At 49.1% G+C, this 19,274-nt stretch overlaps 1 protein-coding gene across 11 annotated transcripts in view; it reads left to right on the plus strand.

Moving 5' to 3' along the window:
- Positions 1-18,531, plus strand: part of lmo7a (LIM domain 7a) — a 46,724-nt gene extending 28,193 nt beyond the window's left edge. The window contains exons 9-30 of one of the 11 annotated variants that reach the window (XM_034561126.1): positions 1,817-1,846; positions 2,590-2,704; positions 3,547-3,683; positions 4,148-4,817; positions 5,281-5,583; positions 5,929-6,043; positions 7,359-7,520; positions 8,512-8,696; positions 8,818-8,881; positions 9,148-9,204; positions 10,284-10,309; positions 10,557-10,664; positions 11,605-11,691; positions 12,110-12,489; positions 13,572-13,619; positions 14,939-14,994; positions 15,159-15,317; positions 15,689-15,875; positions 16,120-16,449; positions 17,036-17,144; positions 17,630-17,732; positions 17,812-18,531. In XM_034561126.1, the coding sequence (XP_034417017.1) occupies positions 1,817-1,846; positions 2,590-2,704; positions 3,547-3,683; positions 4,148-4,817; positions 5,281-5,583; positions 5,929-6,043; positions 7,359-7,520; positions 8,512-8,696; positions 8,818-8,881; positions 9,148-9,204; positions 10,284-10,309; positions 10,557-10,664; positions 11,605-11,691; positions 12,110-12,489; positions 13,572-13,619; positions 14,939-14,994; positions 15,159-15,317; positions 15,689-15,875; positions 16,120-16,449; positions 17,036-17,144; positions 17,630-17,732; positions 17,812-17,834 (3,454 nt within the window). In that variant the 3' untranslated portion in view covers positions 17,835-18,531. The other 10 variants (XM_034561128.1, XM_034561132.1, XM_034561130.1 and 7 more) reach the window with 10 other exon arrangements.
- Positions 18,532-19,274: the final 743 nt, after the last annotated feature.

Below are 19,274 nucleotides of genomic sequence, written 5' to 3' on the forward strand. Positions count from 1 at the left end.
AGACGAACACAATGGGGCCGGGGAGGAGGCGCGTCCTAAAACGGACGACATGCTCGTCCGGAAACTCTGTTCCGACGCGAGCCGGAGCTCACAGGGAGACGCGTGGGCCAATCAGATGACGCCCTCAGTGCCTCCTTCCTGCAGCGAAGGCGACCTGCAGAGATGGCAGGAGATCAGGGAAGCCAGTCGGCTGAGATATAAGAAGAGGCTCATGGTGGAGAGGCTGGTTGCTCTGAAGTTGTAAAGACCTGTTAGTTTCCTCCCGACTCTGTAGACTGTGAAGGGCCGTTCTAGCCTTGTTTTCTGTCAGATCGTGAATCGGTCCAGACTGCATGTCGATCCAACCTGTAAGCGACTGGTCTGAAGGCCATCTCTTTAAACTAACAGGGGCCTTCAGCAGTCACTGGGTCAGTCACACGAGCGAAGGCACGGCTACAAACGTTTCCCTGTTTTAAATGTTTTCTTTTTACCTCAAAATTGAAAGTCTTTTTCCCAGTAAACAAGAAACCGCAGTCAAAGTCCCGCTGACATTGACTGGGGGTTTCTTTTCTGCATGATGGCGGTACGGTTCATTTGACGTTAGCAACACGTGGGATGTGTACGCGCCGGGTGGATGGCGAGACGGATGTGCATGGAAACCTCCCGCTGCTGTGCTTTTTTTGATGTGTGATTTTGGAACAAAGCGACACTATCAATATTGTTTGGTACATCATGAGCACTGTTAAATCAGACCCGAGTTCTGCATTTGGTCTTTGGTTTTGTTTTCCTATCGGAAACGAGTTTGCCTGTGAATGGAAAAAAAATGAAATAAAGAAAATTAGAGACTTGATGATCTCGTGATGGATTTGCGTGGCCATTTGTTGACCTCACCTCACACCTACAGTCCAGAGTTCACTGTCTTCTTCGCGACTTTGAGCTTCACATGTCAGTGTGAAGCTCAAAGTCCAGCAGCACGAGAGTGTGGAAAGGTTCACGCCTGAGTAATGTCACCAACCGAGCGTCCCGAGCACGCCCGCAGCTCCGAGCTGGGGGCGATTAACAAATGCACTCGCGTCTGTCGAGTCGACTTGAAAAGCCTGGATGAAATTCCCCACGGCTCCGAGAGAAGATGCGACTCGAGGACTCCATGGTAACCTGAACACAAATCTGCACTGCAGCGTTTGCACATGAACAGACACATGCACGTACACACACATCCACGCACACACACACACATCCACGCACACACACACACACATGCACGCACGCACGCACGCACGCACGCACACACACACACACAGGCACGCACAAAGCAACCATTTAACCTGAGTCAAGGCCATCTGAATTTACTTCACTTCCATATGTTAAAAGCCGTGTTTCCAGTGACATCATGTTGGAGTCTGCAGAAAGGCAGCATTGTTGCGAGGGACATGCATATTTGCGCAACAACGGTACATACAAACGTAAGCCCACTATGTTCACACCTTTAAAGGGACAGGACACCCCAGAATCAAAGAGGATTCCTCTCACCTGTCGGGCAGGTATGAGGAGAAATATGAATCTTTGATTTTGTAGTGTAGGTAAGAGGAGAAATATAAATCTTTGATTTTGTAATGCAGGTAAATACTGTATCTTTGATTTTGGGGTGAACTGTCCCTTTAAACTCTTTAAATCTCTTTAAACCAGCCGAGTCATATTTTAGCTGGGGTTCACATACAGCAGCGGCCCCCACCAGCTGGTGGGGGGGGGATCTGGGCTCACCGGGCCCCTCTCACACACCAGGCTCCCTCCACAGAAATGTGACTTTGTTTGTGTGTGGCTCTCTCCGGTTCCCTAGACAGCAGCAAGTGCCAGAGAGTATCGACGGGTGAGTTGATGCGGGCTCACAGGAATGTGGCACGTTTGCGTTCGCTCTGACCCCCCCCATGCAGTCGCACCGCGCTAGACCCCCCCCCCCCCCCCCCCCCCTGCTTTTGTGCTGCTGCTCTCACTCACCGGCTGCTAAATGCTGACATACAACACATTGCATTGTGGGGCCAAGTTCAGGGGCGTGTGTGTGGGGGGTGATGGGGTGATGGGGTGATGGGGAGGGGCGGGAGTGTTGCTGCTCCACAAAGCTCTATTGACAAGGCAACAAAACGAAAAAGATGCACACAGTAGCACTACGCCGGGTCATCCACCTGAAACTCCAGGGTGTCCCGGTGAGAGTTATTATGGCTGAGCGCTGGTCCGTCCACCCCCATAGAGAGTAAGACACATGCACGTCTCAACAGGTAAGAGTGCATTTCTCTGAAGGCTGCGAGTGCTCTTTTTGCATGACGGGGGAGCGCTGCGATACATGGCAATAACCCACTGAGCTTCCATCAACTCCAAAACTGTGTTTTTGCGGTTGACCCGTGTGCTGTGTTTGCAAACTAACACCTGGTTGCAGGTTGAAGGTCTAATCCGACTTATAAACATATGGACAGGAGTTATAAGGTGGAAGATATTTTGACTATTTGAATTTTGGTGGGTTTTTCTAACAGAATTTGACAGAATTGTGTTGGATCCAAACTAACTGTCCCATCCACCTGCCCAGGGACTTTCTGAAAACTCTCTTTCTGTCCACAGGAGTAAATCAGCCAGCGATATTCAGGTGGAGCCCAACATCGACCGGCAGTCTCGCTACGAGGAGCTGCAGAAGCACCGCCAGCAGACAAAGGACACGGAGGATAAGTGGCAGGATGTGAGTAACGGTCTGGTGTCTCTATACGTCCTCGTTTTACAAATCAAGACAATCTGACTGGCAGGAAAAGGGTTTTTGTTTCCCAACACAGAAGTGAGAGGCAAACAGGAAAGCAGGTGTTGTGGTGCAGACTGTGGCCCGCAGGGTGAAAAGAGAGCCGCTCAGATCGAAGCCAGAGACGGAGGCAGATGCTGATTTGGAAACGAGGACAGTCCATAGCCAGAGGGGGCTATGGACTGTCCTCGTTTCCAAATCAGTGTTTGTGACAGGAAACACCACTTCCTGTAAACACGAACGACGATCATGCAACGATGATCGCTTTCATGATGTAATATGGACAGATGATGTAAGGCCAAGACCCTGGAATGAAAAACAACTACATTAATCCATGTAAAGCTGACTTGAGGGTGTAGGTTATTCCTGGATTTTTATAAAGAGTGGGGATGCTCCAATTTTAAACACCACGGATGCATCACAAGCGATCATTTTTGGGTTGGATGAATTAGGAGTAATAAAAACGTTATCCATGTTTGTGTGACTTGCTGTGACAGTCTGATTGGTGTCATTGGCAATGTAATGGAGTCTTAAAGCAGCATTTAGGTCACTCAGTCCCCAATACACTGGGGAGGTGAGCCGGGAGGAGCTTAACGCACACAAATAGAACACCTTCAAATGTAGCACTTTCTGTTTTCTATTCTTTCTCTCTCTCTCTCAACTTCCCACCCTTCCAGCAGTGCAGTCAGCCACGCAACACAACCACTCTGTTTTTATCCAGATCTGAGTTTGAACTGTTGCCAAAAAATGGTGCATGAGGTTAGATGGGCTTTCTTTTCTCTGTACAGGACCTGAGCAAATGGAAGAACCGGCGCAGGAGTGTCAACTCTGATATCGTGAAGAAGAAGGAGGAGAGGGAGAAGACAGAGGAGAGCACGTCCGGCAGCAGAAGGGCAAAGACCTTCAAGGAGATGCAGGAGGAGAGGTAAGAGAAAGCACACCTCCATCACTCTGTTTTGATTTTTATCATCCTGTTTTTCTTTTACCAAAAAAGCAGCGCACTGAATTTGTTCCTTTTCTACAACTTTTATTTTTTTTAAACCCCCGGAGGGAGATCCTTTGTTGAGGTAATAGAAGAGAAGTTGTGAGTGAGAGGTTTGGACGCTGTTAAACACAGAGGCGAGAGGATTGTTTGTGCAGGACTGAATGAGGTGGCTCTCTGTAATTGTGCCTTCAGTCAGTGTGAAAGTGTAATCTAATCATGGCTTGCAACCTGCCTCCCCCTTCTTTGCCCCACCCCTCTTTCCAACCCTTTTATTTTCCTCCCTGACCCTCACTCCCCTTCATCTCTCTAAATTGCCTCCCTCGTCTTTAATTTCACCCATCGCTGTCCACTTTTCTGTCCCCCCCTGTCTTCCCTCCTCATCCCATCCCCCTTCTCCTCCTCAGAGAAAATAAAGGAAAGAACAGCATCGGCGGTCGCCTTGGATCTCTGTCTTACCTGGACAACGAAGACGTATTTGACAAAGCGGTCATTTCTCCTCGGACCCGAACCCTCCCCGCCAGGAGCTACACCATTGACACTCCTTACTATTCCTCTGAATCCCCCGAGCCTCCTCTGAAAGAGGACGAACCCCGCGCCGCCTCCCCGGCGACTGGCAGGGCCGCTTTCCCTCCCACCTCACAGGGAGTTGAGACTCTGGACAGCCCTGCAGGCAGGGACACCACCACCACCTCCACTCCCACCAGCCGCAGCTTTTTCCATAGGGCCCAGTCTCCGGCACCAGCAGCAGAAGCACCTTTACCAGTCTCAGTACGCACCGGCACCGTGGAGACAGTGGAGACAGCGGCCGCCGTCTCCCTGCGAAAGGTGCCCGAGCCGAGGCGCCCATTGTTGCGCACACAGACTGAGGCGGGGGCCCCCTCCTCTGGCTCTCTGTACGAACAACAACCACAGCCCGTCTCAATGGAACCCAAGCCTCCCGGGGTGTCTCGGGTGTCCGCCTCCCTCCCCAGGAGCTACCAGAAACCGGATAGCGCCCGTCTGACCTCGATCGTAGCGCCACGGCCCTTTGGGACGCAGTCGTCCCGCCTCACCTATGTTCCCCGAGCCTTGACAGTGAGTACTTAGATCCTTCTAAATACAAAGTGGGCTGAAGGACATCGAGAGGGCGTTTGTTTAGCAGTAAGAAATCGTTTGCCTTGTCGGTCAGTGCAGTTTTATTTGTTTTGTGGGCATCAATGTTACCCAAGAGTCCGATCTGATTACGGTGTGAATAATAGATGAAGCCAGAGTTTTTATAACGCTAACTCAACTGCCAGAGCGTCTATTTCAGGCCTCCATCTCATTCATTACTGACACTTTCATCAGATCAGTTCGGGACTTTCAGGTAGAGATTCACACTCACTTAAAGAGTCGAACACAGTCCCCACTTGGTCCCCCCACCCCCATTCATCCCGTTATTTTTTCCAGAATCAGCATTTTATCAACAGCCCTGTGTTGTTCAAAGTTATTTAACATGATATTATTCTCAAAGACTCAAAGTGTGCATCCTATGACGATGTTGATTCCCCTCGGACAGGTGGACGACCCCCAGAAGCGCGTCAACGGCGACGCCGTCGCTTCCAAGAAGTCGGCGGTGCCGAGCCGCTTTCAGCAGTTCATGACCTCTGAGGACGAGCTTCAGTCTCAGTCCAGCTCGGCCCACAGCAGCGAGGACGAGGAGGAGGAGGAGGAAGAGGACAAGACCTCACCTCAGATGGTCTCCTCTTCTCAGAGCATCTCTACTCAGAGCGTCTCCTCTCCTCAGAGAATCTCACCCGTCCCTCCTCAGGTCAAGACCGGAGCCCCAGTCAGTCCGGCTCCAGCCAAAGAAACCAGCCAGGTACTCGCGTTACTTGCTGTGGATAAGACCGAGCTTAGCTTTGTGGTAAATAAGTACTGAACCCAAATACATAAGGAAATCAAATGTTTCATTTTGTTTGCTTAGAAATAAGTGACAGGCTGATGAAACCCAGAAATGAAAGAATAGCAACAGGTTGGCATTTAGTCAAAAGCCATGAATGATTAACACAAGGCGATCTTTCCAAAGCACACCTGCGTACACACAGACGACACAACCTGACACGCCGATCTCCGCAGCGATGGAAAGTCAGGAGCGCGTTTCTTTATTTGGTGTGTTTTTGAGTTTGTCTCCGCTCACCTGTGCTGCTGCGTTTGGTTTTCGTAGGAGAACTTCTGCGAGTCGCGGATCAGCCTGAACCAGAAGCCCAACAGCAGCAGAGACTTTGGCTTCCAGGCGGCCTGGGACTCGACGGGAGCTTGCGTCGCGTCCATCCAGCCAGGTAACAGCAGAGCACGTAGCTTCAAACAAACGGGATTTGGAATCATACGGGGGAAAGCTTTATTCTCCTTCCAGTGTAGTGTGAGCCAAACGTGGCAGCCTTAAACGCCAGCATACTCACACAGTACTGCAGTAATATTGGAGAACGGTGCCCAGGGGCTGATATATATATTTCAGCCAGGCCCTGCTGGATGGTTGACGGCAGGTTTTCAAGTCGATTGCCGTGGCGATGCCAGACCTATGTAGGGCAGCATCTATCTGGGTCAGATCTGCTGGGTCTGAGCCTCTCTTTCTACTGAGCTTGTTCCACCTTCGCTCGTTTCTCATTTAATTTAGTGACGTTTCACTAATACTGTGCCATCTAGCGTTGTCTCAATCTACAATGTGCTCGCCGCGAGGCATTTACATTACATGTCATTTAGCTGACGCTTTTATCCAAAGCGACTTAGAATAAGAAGGCAATAAGGCATCATTTGTTTAATTTAATTGTCTTATTTTGAAGGACAAGGCACATGAATCCCCATTGCTGTAAATGGTAACCAGCTGGCAAATGTTTTTCAGCTGCAGTCCTTTGGTGAGATGTTTCAAAATCCAATTCAGTGACAGGTTAAGAAAAAACAAACATAAAAAAGGACAACAAAAGCATGCATGAGCAGGAATATGCAACGGTAAAATGACCTCATCCAATGCTGTTATTAACCACGTCATGCACGCATGAGCCATGCAGAGCAACGTAAAGACATACAGTCAAATGGGAACAACCAATAGTATTGATCTTACTACGTTGTTAATAGAATTAGTTAATATGAGTTATATTATTAAAAATATGTCATATATATTTTAAACGGGGCTGCACGTGGTGTAGTGGCTAGCACTGTCGCCTCACGGCAAGAGGGCCCCGGGTTCGGATCCCGGTCTGGGCGGTCCTTCTGTGTGGAGTTGTTCTCCCCGTGACAGTGTGGGTTCTCTCCGGGTTCTCCGGCTTCCTCCCACAGTCCAAAGACATGCCGGTTAAATGGACTCTTAATTGCCCCGTAGGTGTGAATGTGAGTGTGAATGGTTCTCTGTCTCTCTATGAGCCGACTGGTGACCTCTCCAGGGTGAGCTGGGATCGGCTGCAGCGTCCCACGACCCTAAAAAGGATAAGCGGTTCGGATAATGGAATATTTAAAATTAGTAAACTGTCATTAAAAGTCCAAACACTTGATCATTTCTTATGAATCAAATTTAAATGAAATGACTAAAACAAAGGCTGCTTTATGCAAGAACAATATCTCTTATGAGTAACCACGTCCCTGCTCGTCTGTCCCGTGCAGGCAGCCCGGCGGAGATGTGCCAGCTTCAGGCCGGGGACGAGGTGCTGACGGTGAACGGGCACCAGGTGGCAGAAATGAGCTACCCGGACTGGAAGTCCTGCATGGAGGAGGCCCTGCAGGAGGGCAGTCTGATCATGGATATAAGGCATCATGGCAGGAACAGTGAGTCATGTGAATGCTGTGTGTCTTAGCGTGTGTGTGTGTGTGTCTGAGCATGTGTGTGTGTGTGTGTGTCTGTGGGTGCGTGCGTGTGTTTGTTTGAGATTGAATTGAACCACTTCAAGGGTCACATTCCTGGACTGACAGCGCTGCTTATGCCCCTTGCGTTGCTAAACAGTTTTGACACTTTAAATTGGTCCGTAAACTGTTGTGGAATCATCCATGAATGATGTCATGACAGCTAAGCAGGAAGGACCTGTAATGTTTTGGGTTCTTTTCCTCGACGAGGGAAGACTGTTATATTACGTTGACCTCAGTGGTTTCATTTCTACTTTGGGTTTTTTCTTCTTCTTCTTCTTCTTCTTCTTCTTCTTCTTCTTCTTCTTCTTCTTCTTCTTCTTCTTCTTCTTCTTCTTCCTTCTTCTTCTTCTTCTCCTCCTTCTTCTCCTCCTTCTTCTTCTTCTTCTTCTTCTTCTTCTTCTTCTTCTTCTTCTTCTTCTTCTTCTTCGGTGTTGTCCACGGTCCCCTGAGTGTGCTGTTTGCACAGTGTTGGTGTAACAGGCTTACATGTTGCAACTACGCCAGTGTCTCCTTCCAAAGAAAGAATACTCAACCAGCCAGAGAAGCTCACTTGAACTAACCAGTGCTCGTTGTAATGGTTTGGTGGAGCCCAGTTGTTGTGAGTCTGTTAGAAACACAGTGTGGCTTTATGAAAGCTTTAATGGGCTGCATGGCTGGGGAAGTTTTCTCTGTCACACCCTGCTGCTCTCTGTAATACCACCATAACAACAACCTTGTCCCCTGCTTCATAGCGTGCTTCATGTAAATAGACAATTATGTGTCAAATGTTGGATTTTACGTACACAAATAACAACAACTACTGCACACACACACACACACACACACACAGGAACAGAATACGTGGCTCCATGTGCAAAAACACACCTCCTATTTGTATTCCTTTTTTTTGTGCCATTGCATCGTCTGCATGCAGACTGGGACAGAGATCAACCTCCCATGCCATTTAAAATCCATAAGACCATCAATCTGACCAGTGTGGATCATCCGATACTTCTAGGTTCCCCCGACGCCAACGCCGTCAGCTCCAGCCTGGATTTCACCTCGCACGCCTCTGTGGAAAAGCTGCTGCCCAAAGAGGCGCCCGCCCACCCAGTCCTGGTAAGTGACCCGGGGTTAACCTCTTGGGTTTTGATCACGTTTTATTTCTGTATTGTGGCCCTTTTTAATTAGCGGGCGCCCCGCCATGTCTCTCCCCCCCCCCCCCCCCCCCCTCCTGCAGGACATGGCTTCAAACGGAGTTAATGGAGGTTTCCGTGAGCAGGCGGCGACCATGACGAACAAAGGTAAAGAGCAGAGCACACAATCAGAAAAGGTTATGGAATTGATCCAATGAGACGCACCGGTGGCCTTTCTGTTGAATTAGTTTTCGGGGGAAGCGTCTCTGCAAACACCCGGACTGTTGATGGACATTTACCGTGTTGTGTAACGGGGAAAAAAAAAGACGTCACATTATCTGAAACGTATGATTGTGATAGTGCTGTGAGTGTAATTCATATCTCCTCTACTGTGCCTCACGGTATCCTGTTGTTGTTTTCCATCTCTCATGTAGAGTCAGAACCCATATCTTTGACAAACTTAAAACGGAGGTCAGAGTTTTTTGAAAAAGGTAAAAAAGAAGAAGCACTGACCGAATCGGGGTGTGTGGTGGTTCTTAATGATGATAATTATAATAATGACAATAATGAATTCTTTGTGATTTGGTGGCTGGGTTCTCTGTGCTTTTGTCTCTCAGCTTCCCAAGGGATCTGTGCATGTTTCTCATCGGTCCCGGCCTCATATTCGACTGATAAGTGGTACTTATCAGTCGAATATGAGCCGTCCGGATTGAAATCGATTCCTCCGTGGCTCTGTTTGGTTGTCCGAGCCTAACGTTTTGTGCTGTTCCCCCTCCCCCTCCTTCAGGTGTCTCGGGGTCCCGTGTCAGTGCGCTGGTCTACCTCTGTGGTAAACAGGGTTGAGTGTGCAGTGACCTCCTCACCTTTGCTTGGTACAAACTGGGACTCTGGCATGCTGTTCAAACCCAGGGAGTCCGGTGCTGTTCTGGGGGTCAAATTAAGGAATCGTTTTTCTGATGATTAAGAAAAAAAGCACAACTTATTGTTTTTGGAGGGGAAAAGAGACCCGCTATGAATGAAAAGGAACATATGAAACAGTATAAAAGCAGCACCATCGGCTCCGAAGGCCGGACAGCATTGTCAGACGCTTCTCCGGCGTACCGACCACAAACGCACACCTTTTGTTTCCTGCTGTGTTTGTGGTGTTTCTGCGAACGCTCCAGGTTTAACGCGGTTCGACTTTTCTCTTTGCATGCAGATGAAAGCCTTCACGTTGCTCCCTTGCATGCATGGAGCCATACGTCAGCCTTTCAGACCGGCTGCATCCTTCAGTGTGCATGCTGCTCACACGTGTGTTTGTTTGGCCGTGTGGTCCTCACAATAGGTTTATTGATTTTCCTATTCAGAACCCATTGGGCCTGGCGTCCAATTTAAATGTCAACCAGCGGCTGATCTCGAATTGAGAGAATCAATAAGTCCTAGCGGGTGAAATGTAACCGTTGTTGCTCGGGGGGGGTGGGCGGGGGCTTGCCGTTTGACTTAGAAACTCCAGTTGAAAATGTAATAAGCCTGTCAACGTTGTGTTGCTGCAGTATATTACTGACTGGATGCTTTTTCTTTTCTTTTCAAGGAGGATCCGAGTCTGCGATGCCAGATGTGAGTCGTCTTATCAGTACAGAGAGGGCCCTTTCTTTCTCTATTGTTGTTTTTGCTTTCATAGCAGGACGACATCTTGAACATTTAATAATTACTATGACTGCAGGGAGCCTTCATGTGTTGTGTATTGTACAAACCTGCTATATTCAGCTTGACTTGACAACCACAAAGTCAGTGAGGAGGCCATGCAAGTCGTTGGCCGACGTGATGCCGTCTCATACGGCGTGCCTTTCTTCTCCGTCTGCAGATACCCGTTCCTTCCATCATCCCGTCCTCCAGCCGCTGGTCTTGGGACCCAGAAGAGGAGCGCAGAAGACAAGAGAAATGGCAGAAGGAGCAGGAGCGCCTCCTACAGGTACATAGAGGCACACTCGAGTAGCAGCGACGTTATGCATATAACATACTACTACGGCCTTGAACTTTGACCGTGTTGCTGCGTACTAAATAGTTACAAGGGGACAATGTTCAGGTTCTGTTGGATGTGTAGTAGAGAGGCGTTGATTCTGTAGTTTGTGGTGCTGTTAAATTGTATTGAAACTACACAATATTCTAATATTTGGTCCGCAACCTGCACCCGCTAGAATGACCATGAAGTTGAATCGGTTTCAACAGAAACTGAACACAATAACCTTCACGAAGGTAGGATTTACTGCAGCGCTGTTGTATTAGACTGCATCAATGTCAGCTGTGTGGGCCTAGTCCATTAATAACAGGGAAAATACCAGCCTCACAATCCATTTGATCTAAAATACTCTTCCCACCTGGGAATCAGTCTGTGTGGCCCATCTTACAATGAGAAGGGTTCAGACCAGGAAGTCTTTACAATCAAAGCAGACCGCTCCTAATGGGCTGAAGACAGAAAACCTGACACTCTGGCAGCTCAAAGTAAGGCATCAAATGTAGTGGAGTCCTTTCCCTGGGTCTATTTCTGGATGGAGATCAAAGGTGTCCAAGCAGAGCGAAGGCGTGTTGCTCCTCCAGTGTTGTTCCCTGTTGGATATACGGCCTGATTTCATGACGGGCCAGGGGGACCTGAGCAAGCTTCTCTAGGTTAGATAACATGTAGGTGAGCTTGGAATTATCTGGATACAATACAAGCTACGCTATAGTTTTTATATCAATTGCTTCCCTAATGTACTGAACACTATAATATATATATATATATATATATATATATATATATATATATATATATATATATATATATATATATATATATAATTTGTTAATATTTGCGTGTGTGTGTGTGCATTTTGGGTGACCATTGACGTCTCTCCCTGCCTTTTTTCTTCCAGGAGAAATATAAACGCGACCAGGAGAAGTTGCAGGAGGAGTGGCTGAAGGATCAGGAGGAGGTGGCCAAGAGTGTGGGCCAACAAGAGGTGACAAAAGGATTTAATTTGTACAAAGTAAAGCTTAGAACCTGAAACTGCCCCCAGGGTAATAAAAGGGACTTCTAAATGTATTCTCAGACATTTCTTTTGTGTTTGTTGATGAAATATATAAATTATTCAGCAGTTACGTGACTTGGGGCTGGTATTTCTTTTCACATAAAGGACAGGGAAAGTGAGAGCAGGACAATGTGACAGGACACACAACATGTGTGGATATGTTTCCCGTAATGGCAGAAGTCTTTCCGACTCATAGTTGTGCAACACGAACTCCCCATTGATTGAAATTTCAAAACACTGGTGTGGGATGACGCGTTGTTCAGTTCCCCCTGGAGGTCGATGAAGGTCAGACTAATGCCACCGTGCGCTGATCGCTTCCTCTTTTCCCATCCTCCCTTCTCTCTTGCAGCCGGGGAGCCTGGAGGTGAGCACAGGTGCCGGCGGCCCACTCTCGTCCCTGTCTCCCGTCGGCCAGCCCGCCACGCCTCCGTGGGAGGAGCAGGAGAGAAAACGGAAGGAGGAGCACGAGCGCCAACGGCAGGCGGAGGAGAGGAGGAAGAGGGAGGAGGAGGAGCGCGAGCTGCGGCGGCTCCAGGAGGAGAGGGAGACTAGAGACCGGCAGCAGCGGCAGGAGGAGGAGAGGAAGAGTAGGGATGAGGAGGAGCTGAGGTGGCAGAGGAGGAAGGAGGAGGAGAGGGAGGAGGAGAGGAGGCGGCGGCAGGAAGCTGAAGAGCAGCAGCGCAGGGAGCGGGAGAGAGCCTTGGCAGAGCAGCAGCAGCAGCAGCAGCGGTCAGTAGACCTCCTTCTACTCCTCACTGTGTCCTCATACGGCCATCATGGGGATAATAACACAGTTAACAAGCTGCTTTATTGTCTGCATCAACACCAGGGCAACTAACGGGTCTGCATGTGCTTTGTCCTCCACCTTTGTGCTCCACCTCTCCTCCCCAACTCTCCCACCTCTCCCCACCCTCTCCACCTCTCCTCCCCACCTCTCCCACCTCTCCTCACCACCTCCACCTCTCCTCCCCACCTCTCCCACCTCTCCTCACCACCTCCACCCCTCACACCTCTGCCACCTCTCCTCCCCTCTCCCCACCCTCTCCACCTCTCCTCCCTCTCCCCACCCTCTCCACCTCTCCTCTCCCACCTCTTCTCCCCACCTCTCCTCCCCTCCCTCTCCACCTCTCCTCCCCACCTCTCCTCTCCCACCTCTCCTCCCCTCTCCTCTCCTCCCCTCTCCACCCCTCCTCCCCACCTCTCCTCTCCACCCCCTCTCCACCTCTCCTCTCCCACCTCTCTTCCCCTCTCCTCTCCCACCTCTCTTCCCCTCTCCTCTCCCACCTCTCCACCCCCTCTCCACCTCTCCTCCCCACCTCTCCTCTCCACCTCTCCTCTCCCACCTCTCCTCCCCTCTCCTCTCCCACCTCTCCACCCCCTCTCCACCTCTCCTCCCCTCTCCACCCCCTCTCCACCTCTCCTCTCCCACCTCTCCTCCCCTCTCCTCTCCTCCCCTCTCCACCCCCTCTCCACCTCTCCTCCCCACCTCTCCTCCCCCTCTCCACCTCTCCTCTCCCACCTCTCCTCCCCTCTCCTCTCCTCCCCTCTCCACCCCCTCTCCACCTCTCCTCCCCACCTCTCCTCCCCCTCTCCACCTCTCCTCTCCCACCTCTCCTCCCCTCTCCTCTCCTCCCCACCTCTCCTCCCCCTCTCCACCTCTCCTCCCCTCTCCTCTCCTCCCCTCTCCACCCCCTCTCCACCTCTCCTCCCCACCTCTCCTCCCCCTCTCCACCTCTCCTCTCCCACCTCCCCTCCCCTCTCCTCTCCTCCCCTCTCCACCCCCTCCCCCACATGCTCCCCTGCACCTAAAGGGCCGCCAGCTTTGCCAATGTCCCGCCGTCACTGTCCTTCACAGACAGGTCAGTCCAGCAGTCACAAGATAATGCTTCTTTCTGTATGCAGATAATCACCAATAAAACCTGCTCGCTTCAGACCCAATTTGATGAGTAATAATGCTACGTATAATAGTTCAATGATTACAATTTATATTATGGTATTTTAGGATAATGAGTTGAATAGGTTGAATGAGACGCACTTTATTTAATGTCACCCCAATGAAGATTTATTACAGTATATGAACAATGAATAAATAGTTGTTAGCTGATATAGTTGTAGGCAAATACGTTAATAAACCCTGATAACTTAGTACCATTTAAAGTGCTATACAAATAAAAGGTTGTATTATTATTATGACTCCTCCCGTGAATGAAGGTCGTTATATGAACAGATAATGAATGACAATATAGGAACAAGCCGTTGTCTTCACTGGAGAAGTGTAATAAGCACTTACAACTACATTATAAGATATGATGAGGTTTATTAAATCCGAAACAAATCCTGGAAATTGTTGTGCCAGAGATTGTATAAAATGTACAACAGAAGAATAAGAAGACCATTAGAATAAAAATATAAACCTATATCAACAATAGAGTGATACATATAAAGTGTAAGTAATAACACCAGTGCATTAACACATTTATATATATATATATATATATGGTGATTTCAGGTGCAGCTAGTTGTATTTGATTTATTAAGTGCTGCTTTCACATTTTCAGCTACAAGTTCACCTTTTTTTCTGAGTGCTTTATATAATTCTCCGCACCAGGAGTCATCTTGGCAACAACATTCTGTTCTTGCCTGGATTGCACCGAAACCTGCCAAAACAGTGTCCCACGAGCACATAATCCCACACCAACACCAGTTTCCATCAATCGAGAACAATGTGTCACTCACCTGAAGACCAGGTACATGATTTGACGTCACGTGTACCGTGTTTTGTTTAGTTCTTCTTTTGTTGTATTTTCAACACATTTCTCAGTATTGAACAACGCTGGCATGTGGTCACTGGAGAGTGTCCAGGTGCCGGCTGCATCGTTCCTTGCTGGCTCCACTCGCACTGAATCATTCAAACAATCTCCCTTTATATAGACGCTCGTGAAATTGGAAGGCCTCCAGCTGAGATGGGAATTACCTGCGATTGGTCTGCAATCAGCACTTTCTTTATAGAACCTTATTTTTCACCGTTGCGTTTGACATGTCAAAATAGTTGAACTGGTACTTTCTGGAGGTAACAAAAAGGTTATAAAACATGTGGCTTCAATAAAGAGAGCCACTGTAAGTATGGCTCCTTTGCTTTTTCTCTTTTACATAACAGTTATTTTCTTTCATTTGACAGGATGAAATCTAAATCATCTCCCCAGCTGGATGAAGAGGAGAAACCTCAGAGAAAAGGTCAGTTTTTTTTTCTTTTAAATGAAGGTATTCTCCGTCATTGTGGTTTACGTACCTGTGGATGCAACAGCAGTGTGAGGTCAGGAACATTCAACTCGTGTGTGTCTTCATGCTGGTGGTTTTACTAAACGCTGCACGTGCATGTGGGCCGCGCGCTGCTGTAGGTGTGTTCGTGCAGCCGGGGGTCATGGCCCCCCGGCTGCTGGAGGAGCAGGCGAGGAGCGCCCGCGACAAGGAGGCCCGGAGTCAGCGGGCGGCTTCCGAGCTGGAGATGGAGAGGAGGAACATCCTCAACATCATGAGATACAGAGAGCCAGAGAGAGGTGGGCTCGCTCGCCCCCCCCCCCCCCCCCCCCCCCCCCCCCCTCCCAACCCGATCCGCTCTCATTTTGTGATGATCGGCAAAATCAAAAAACCCTACAGCTGTTAATCAAACAGCAGACCGATCAAACGGTGCATCAATCAATCAGCCAACCGGGAAGTGACATGCAGCAACGACAAAAAAGAACAATGAACTCATTGATTGCGGGGCGATTTCTCTCGTGTGTAATTCAGTTGCACTCCCAAACCAATGTTCTAATCCAAGCAGACTTCCTCAGAGCCTCGTTCTCTCCGTTTTGACCTCCCGGAAAGCGGTTTCATTTCGCCCCCGGCCTAATGTTGCGTTCCCCCGCCCTCTCCTCTCTGGGTGCAGTGACAGGCGGCGTGGCGGCTGAGAAGAAGGGTCAGCAGTCGGCGTCGCAGGCGGAGCAGGAGCGCCAGCAGATCCTGAACGAGATGAAGAAGAAGACCCCGCTGCTGATGGACAAAAGCTGGATCCGCCAGCAGTCCTCCACCACCTCCACCACCACCGAGGAGTCCGACGTGCCACCCATGCGCAGGTACGCGGTGAAACAATCTCCTCTCTGTTGTGTGATGGTGATGGCGGCTGGCTTTCCCCCCCCTTACTAACATCCTGTGTGAAATAGTCAAACATTTACATTTAAGTCTGGCTGCTCTGACTTTATCTTGGCAAATGTGATCGGAGCAGACATTCCAAAAGCCCACAGGTTCAGTGAGCAGCCAGACTTTGTAAATGCCTCTAGCCGGGCTAACGTGGGTGTGGCTTGGGTGTGGCTTTTGCAGAGGCGAGTCTCTCGACAACTTGGACGCCTCCTACAACTCCTGGCGCTCGTCGTGGACGCCCAGAAGCAACTCCTACGGCCAGAGCGCCGCTCGGCCTAACTCGGCGCTCTCCGGCAGCACTGCCTTCTACGGCGGCGGGTCGGCGGGGGTCCAGCGGCCCCCCTCCTCAGCCCTGCCTTCCTCCTACTCCATGGGCTCCCTACGGGCCGGGGCGGGAACCCCCTCGTCCCCTTGGTCCCGGCAGTCGCCGTCACCCTCGCCGTCCTCTCCGTCACCCACCACCTCCCCAGAGCCCACGTCTGAGGGAGGCCCCCCGCAGCAGCGGAGCAGGTAAAGGTCCACAGTGCTGCTTTCGCTTAACACGCCCAACCACTAACCTCTCACTGGTATACTGGGTCATGTTCCAGGTGGTGGTGTTAAACCATGACAGAGGGCAACTGAACCTAGTTCTGCTGTTGAACCTATTATATGATGTTGTATATGATATTGTTTTATGTGTCGTTCACTCTCTGTTTTCACAGCTTTTATTTCTTCTTTTTTTACAGATGTTTTGTTTAATCATATTTTAAGAGTTAGGCAAACATTTCTCAACATTCTTTGGGCAATTTGTTTCAAATGTATAAATGATAATTGTTCGCCCTGTGATTTATATAGGTGGCTGAACAATTAAATGAATGAAAGATACCGAAAACATGATTAAATATTTTACAGAACTTTGTGGCGCTATGGTCATGGAGGTGCTCCCGCTCCATTTTGGCAGGAGACGGGACTGGCCCGCATCTAGAAATGAAATATTTAACAAAAGGCCAATACTGGCCATTAGCAAACAAGTTTAACAGATGTATACCACAGTGAACGTGCGCCGTGCGCCGTGCGCTCGGCTCTCAAAATCACAGCTGTGCGTTCTGTAATCCAGGTCAGTGAGTGGCAGGAAAGTCTGTACGTTCTGTGACACCCCGCTGGGAAAGGGAGCGGCCATGATCATCGAGTCCCTCGGGCTCTGTTATCATTTGAGCTGCTTTAAGGTGAGAGCTGGGCCACGTGTCGCCCCCCCCCCCCTGCCACCCCCGGAGCACACCGCCAACACACCTCCCCCGATCCTCCAGCCTCCTCTTTTCTTTCACGACTAATCTGCTGAATCCCGGTGAATCTCGAGGTCCCAGCTTGAGCAAAGTTTCTGTGCCAAAACCCTGGAGACAAACTAATCGACCCCTCCCTCACTTTGTCTCTTTGGTATTTTGTTACGCGTAATTGTTGATCCTTCCCTGGAACTCTGGTCTTCACTCGAGCTTGGTGTCCTGCATCTGTACAGTGATCCATCCTGCCAATCTTGGACTCTCGTTTGTCCTTTTTTCCTCCATTTCTCTCTCTCTCTCTGTATCTGTTCATACAATCAAGGGGCCTCTCGTCTGTCCTCGTCCCTCCGCCTTCGGACACTGTCGTCTCCAGCTTTTCACCACCGGTTGAGTAGCCCTCTAACTCTTCCCTTTTTTCCCAAACCCCCCTGCAGTGCATCGAATGCAAGTCTGACCTCGGAGGGTCGGCAGCCGGCGCCGAGGTCAGAATACGGAACAAGCATCTCTACTGTAACACCTGCTACACGCGATGCAAAGGTGAGCGTGCGACCGGCGTGGCGAGCACGATGCCGTGCTGGTTCCCTGCTCTCTAACGCTGCTGTCTGTTGTCTCCCAGCTGGCCAGCCAACCACCATGTGACGTGACTGTGCTCCAGCAGATTGACGAAGAGACTACTTGTGACAACAACCCGTGAGCGTTTGACGTGGACACCGAAGCCTCTGCAAACACTGGGGGGGGGAGTTGGGGTTGGGGTTGGGGGTCCACACCTGGTTTGGACATACTTCCATTTACGGCGACAGAAATATTCCCGGTTGACTCGCTGTTGATATTCCGTTTTTATTTTTTATTTTTCAGTGTGTGATTGAGAGGGTAAGCTTGCAGAGAAGTCATCTACTTTAACCTGTTGTTATCATATTATTACGGCTGTATAAAATGTAAGGGTTCTGCATGCATCTGCACCTTTTTTTTTAATGTTTTAACTCTGAAACTAGTCAAAGCGTTAAATTGTCGATAACATAATTGGGCAGATTCTTTGAGACCATGAGCGATATTTCGAGGTTTTCAGTGTCCTCACTACTCTTCTTTCTTGTGGTATTAACATGTATTCTCATCGCGTCTATGTGCCTTTTTTCATTGGTGGGATTAGCAATTATTATAAGATTATTAGGATCCTTTCAAAGCATATTTAAAACTGTCTGCTTGGATAGCACTTATCTGGAGTTTTCACTGATGGACGGAGGAATTGTACATGAATTGTATGTGAAGAATATATATCGCACTACATGGCATCTATAGGCAAACAATAACATTTGTAAATAAAATGACTAAACGCTCATCTCCTGTGTTTTTTGTTGACTTTTTTTTCTCCCACCCCCCCACCCCCCAAGCAGTGAAATTGCATAATTCCTTGTAATTATATCCCAGTCCATGATGCAAGGCTTTTCCCTGCCTCTGTAATCAGAAACCATTACACTCCTCTTTCTCCGGCTCTCTCTGTACTGCCACATCCTAATGAGGGAATTTCAATGAGCCTTTTTGTGCAGAGGGTTAAGAGGACCTGCCTGCTCTGTGCTCTCTCAAGCCAATTTGTCATGCATATTTCATTCGGTGCACATGCATTATATTTGATTACACTTTGATACGCCATTCTCCAAATGCATTCTGTCATTTTGCCTGTTTGGTGATATCATATCTGCATAAACACATTGAATATTCATACGAGCGGGGACGCTTTTGGTTGTTAAGTCCGCGGCTTCCACGAAATGCATTTCAGCAGCGAGGTACGGAACTGTCCTCATTTCCCAACAGATGTAAATAAGCTCACTCGAAGCGTTGTGCTGTATGGAAATAAGTTGGGGCGGAGCATAAATTGCCTCTGTATTCTTCAGGATGGCACAAACAGCCCCCTGGAGGCAGGCATTTCAAATCTTTAGATTCACCCTTTTTTTTATGTCTCTTGGCTTCTCTCCTTGGAGAGAGATATTTTAATCCTTGCTTAGACAACAAGCAGGGCCTGAATGTCGCAGAGCAGAATCTAATGGATGAGAAATATCAAATCATTCAGAAGTATGCCATATA

The sequence above is a fragment of the Cyclopterus lumpus genome, chromosome 21 (genome assembly GCF_009769545.1).
Source record: "Cyclopterus lumpus isolate fCycLum1 chromosome 21, fCycLum1.pri, whole genome shotgun sequence".
NCBI lineage: Eukaryota > Metazoa > Chordata > Actinopteri > Perciformes > Cyclopteridae > Cyclopterus > Cyclopterus lumpus.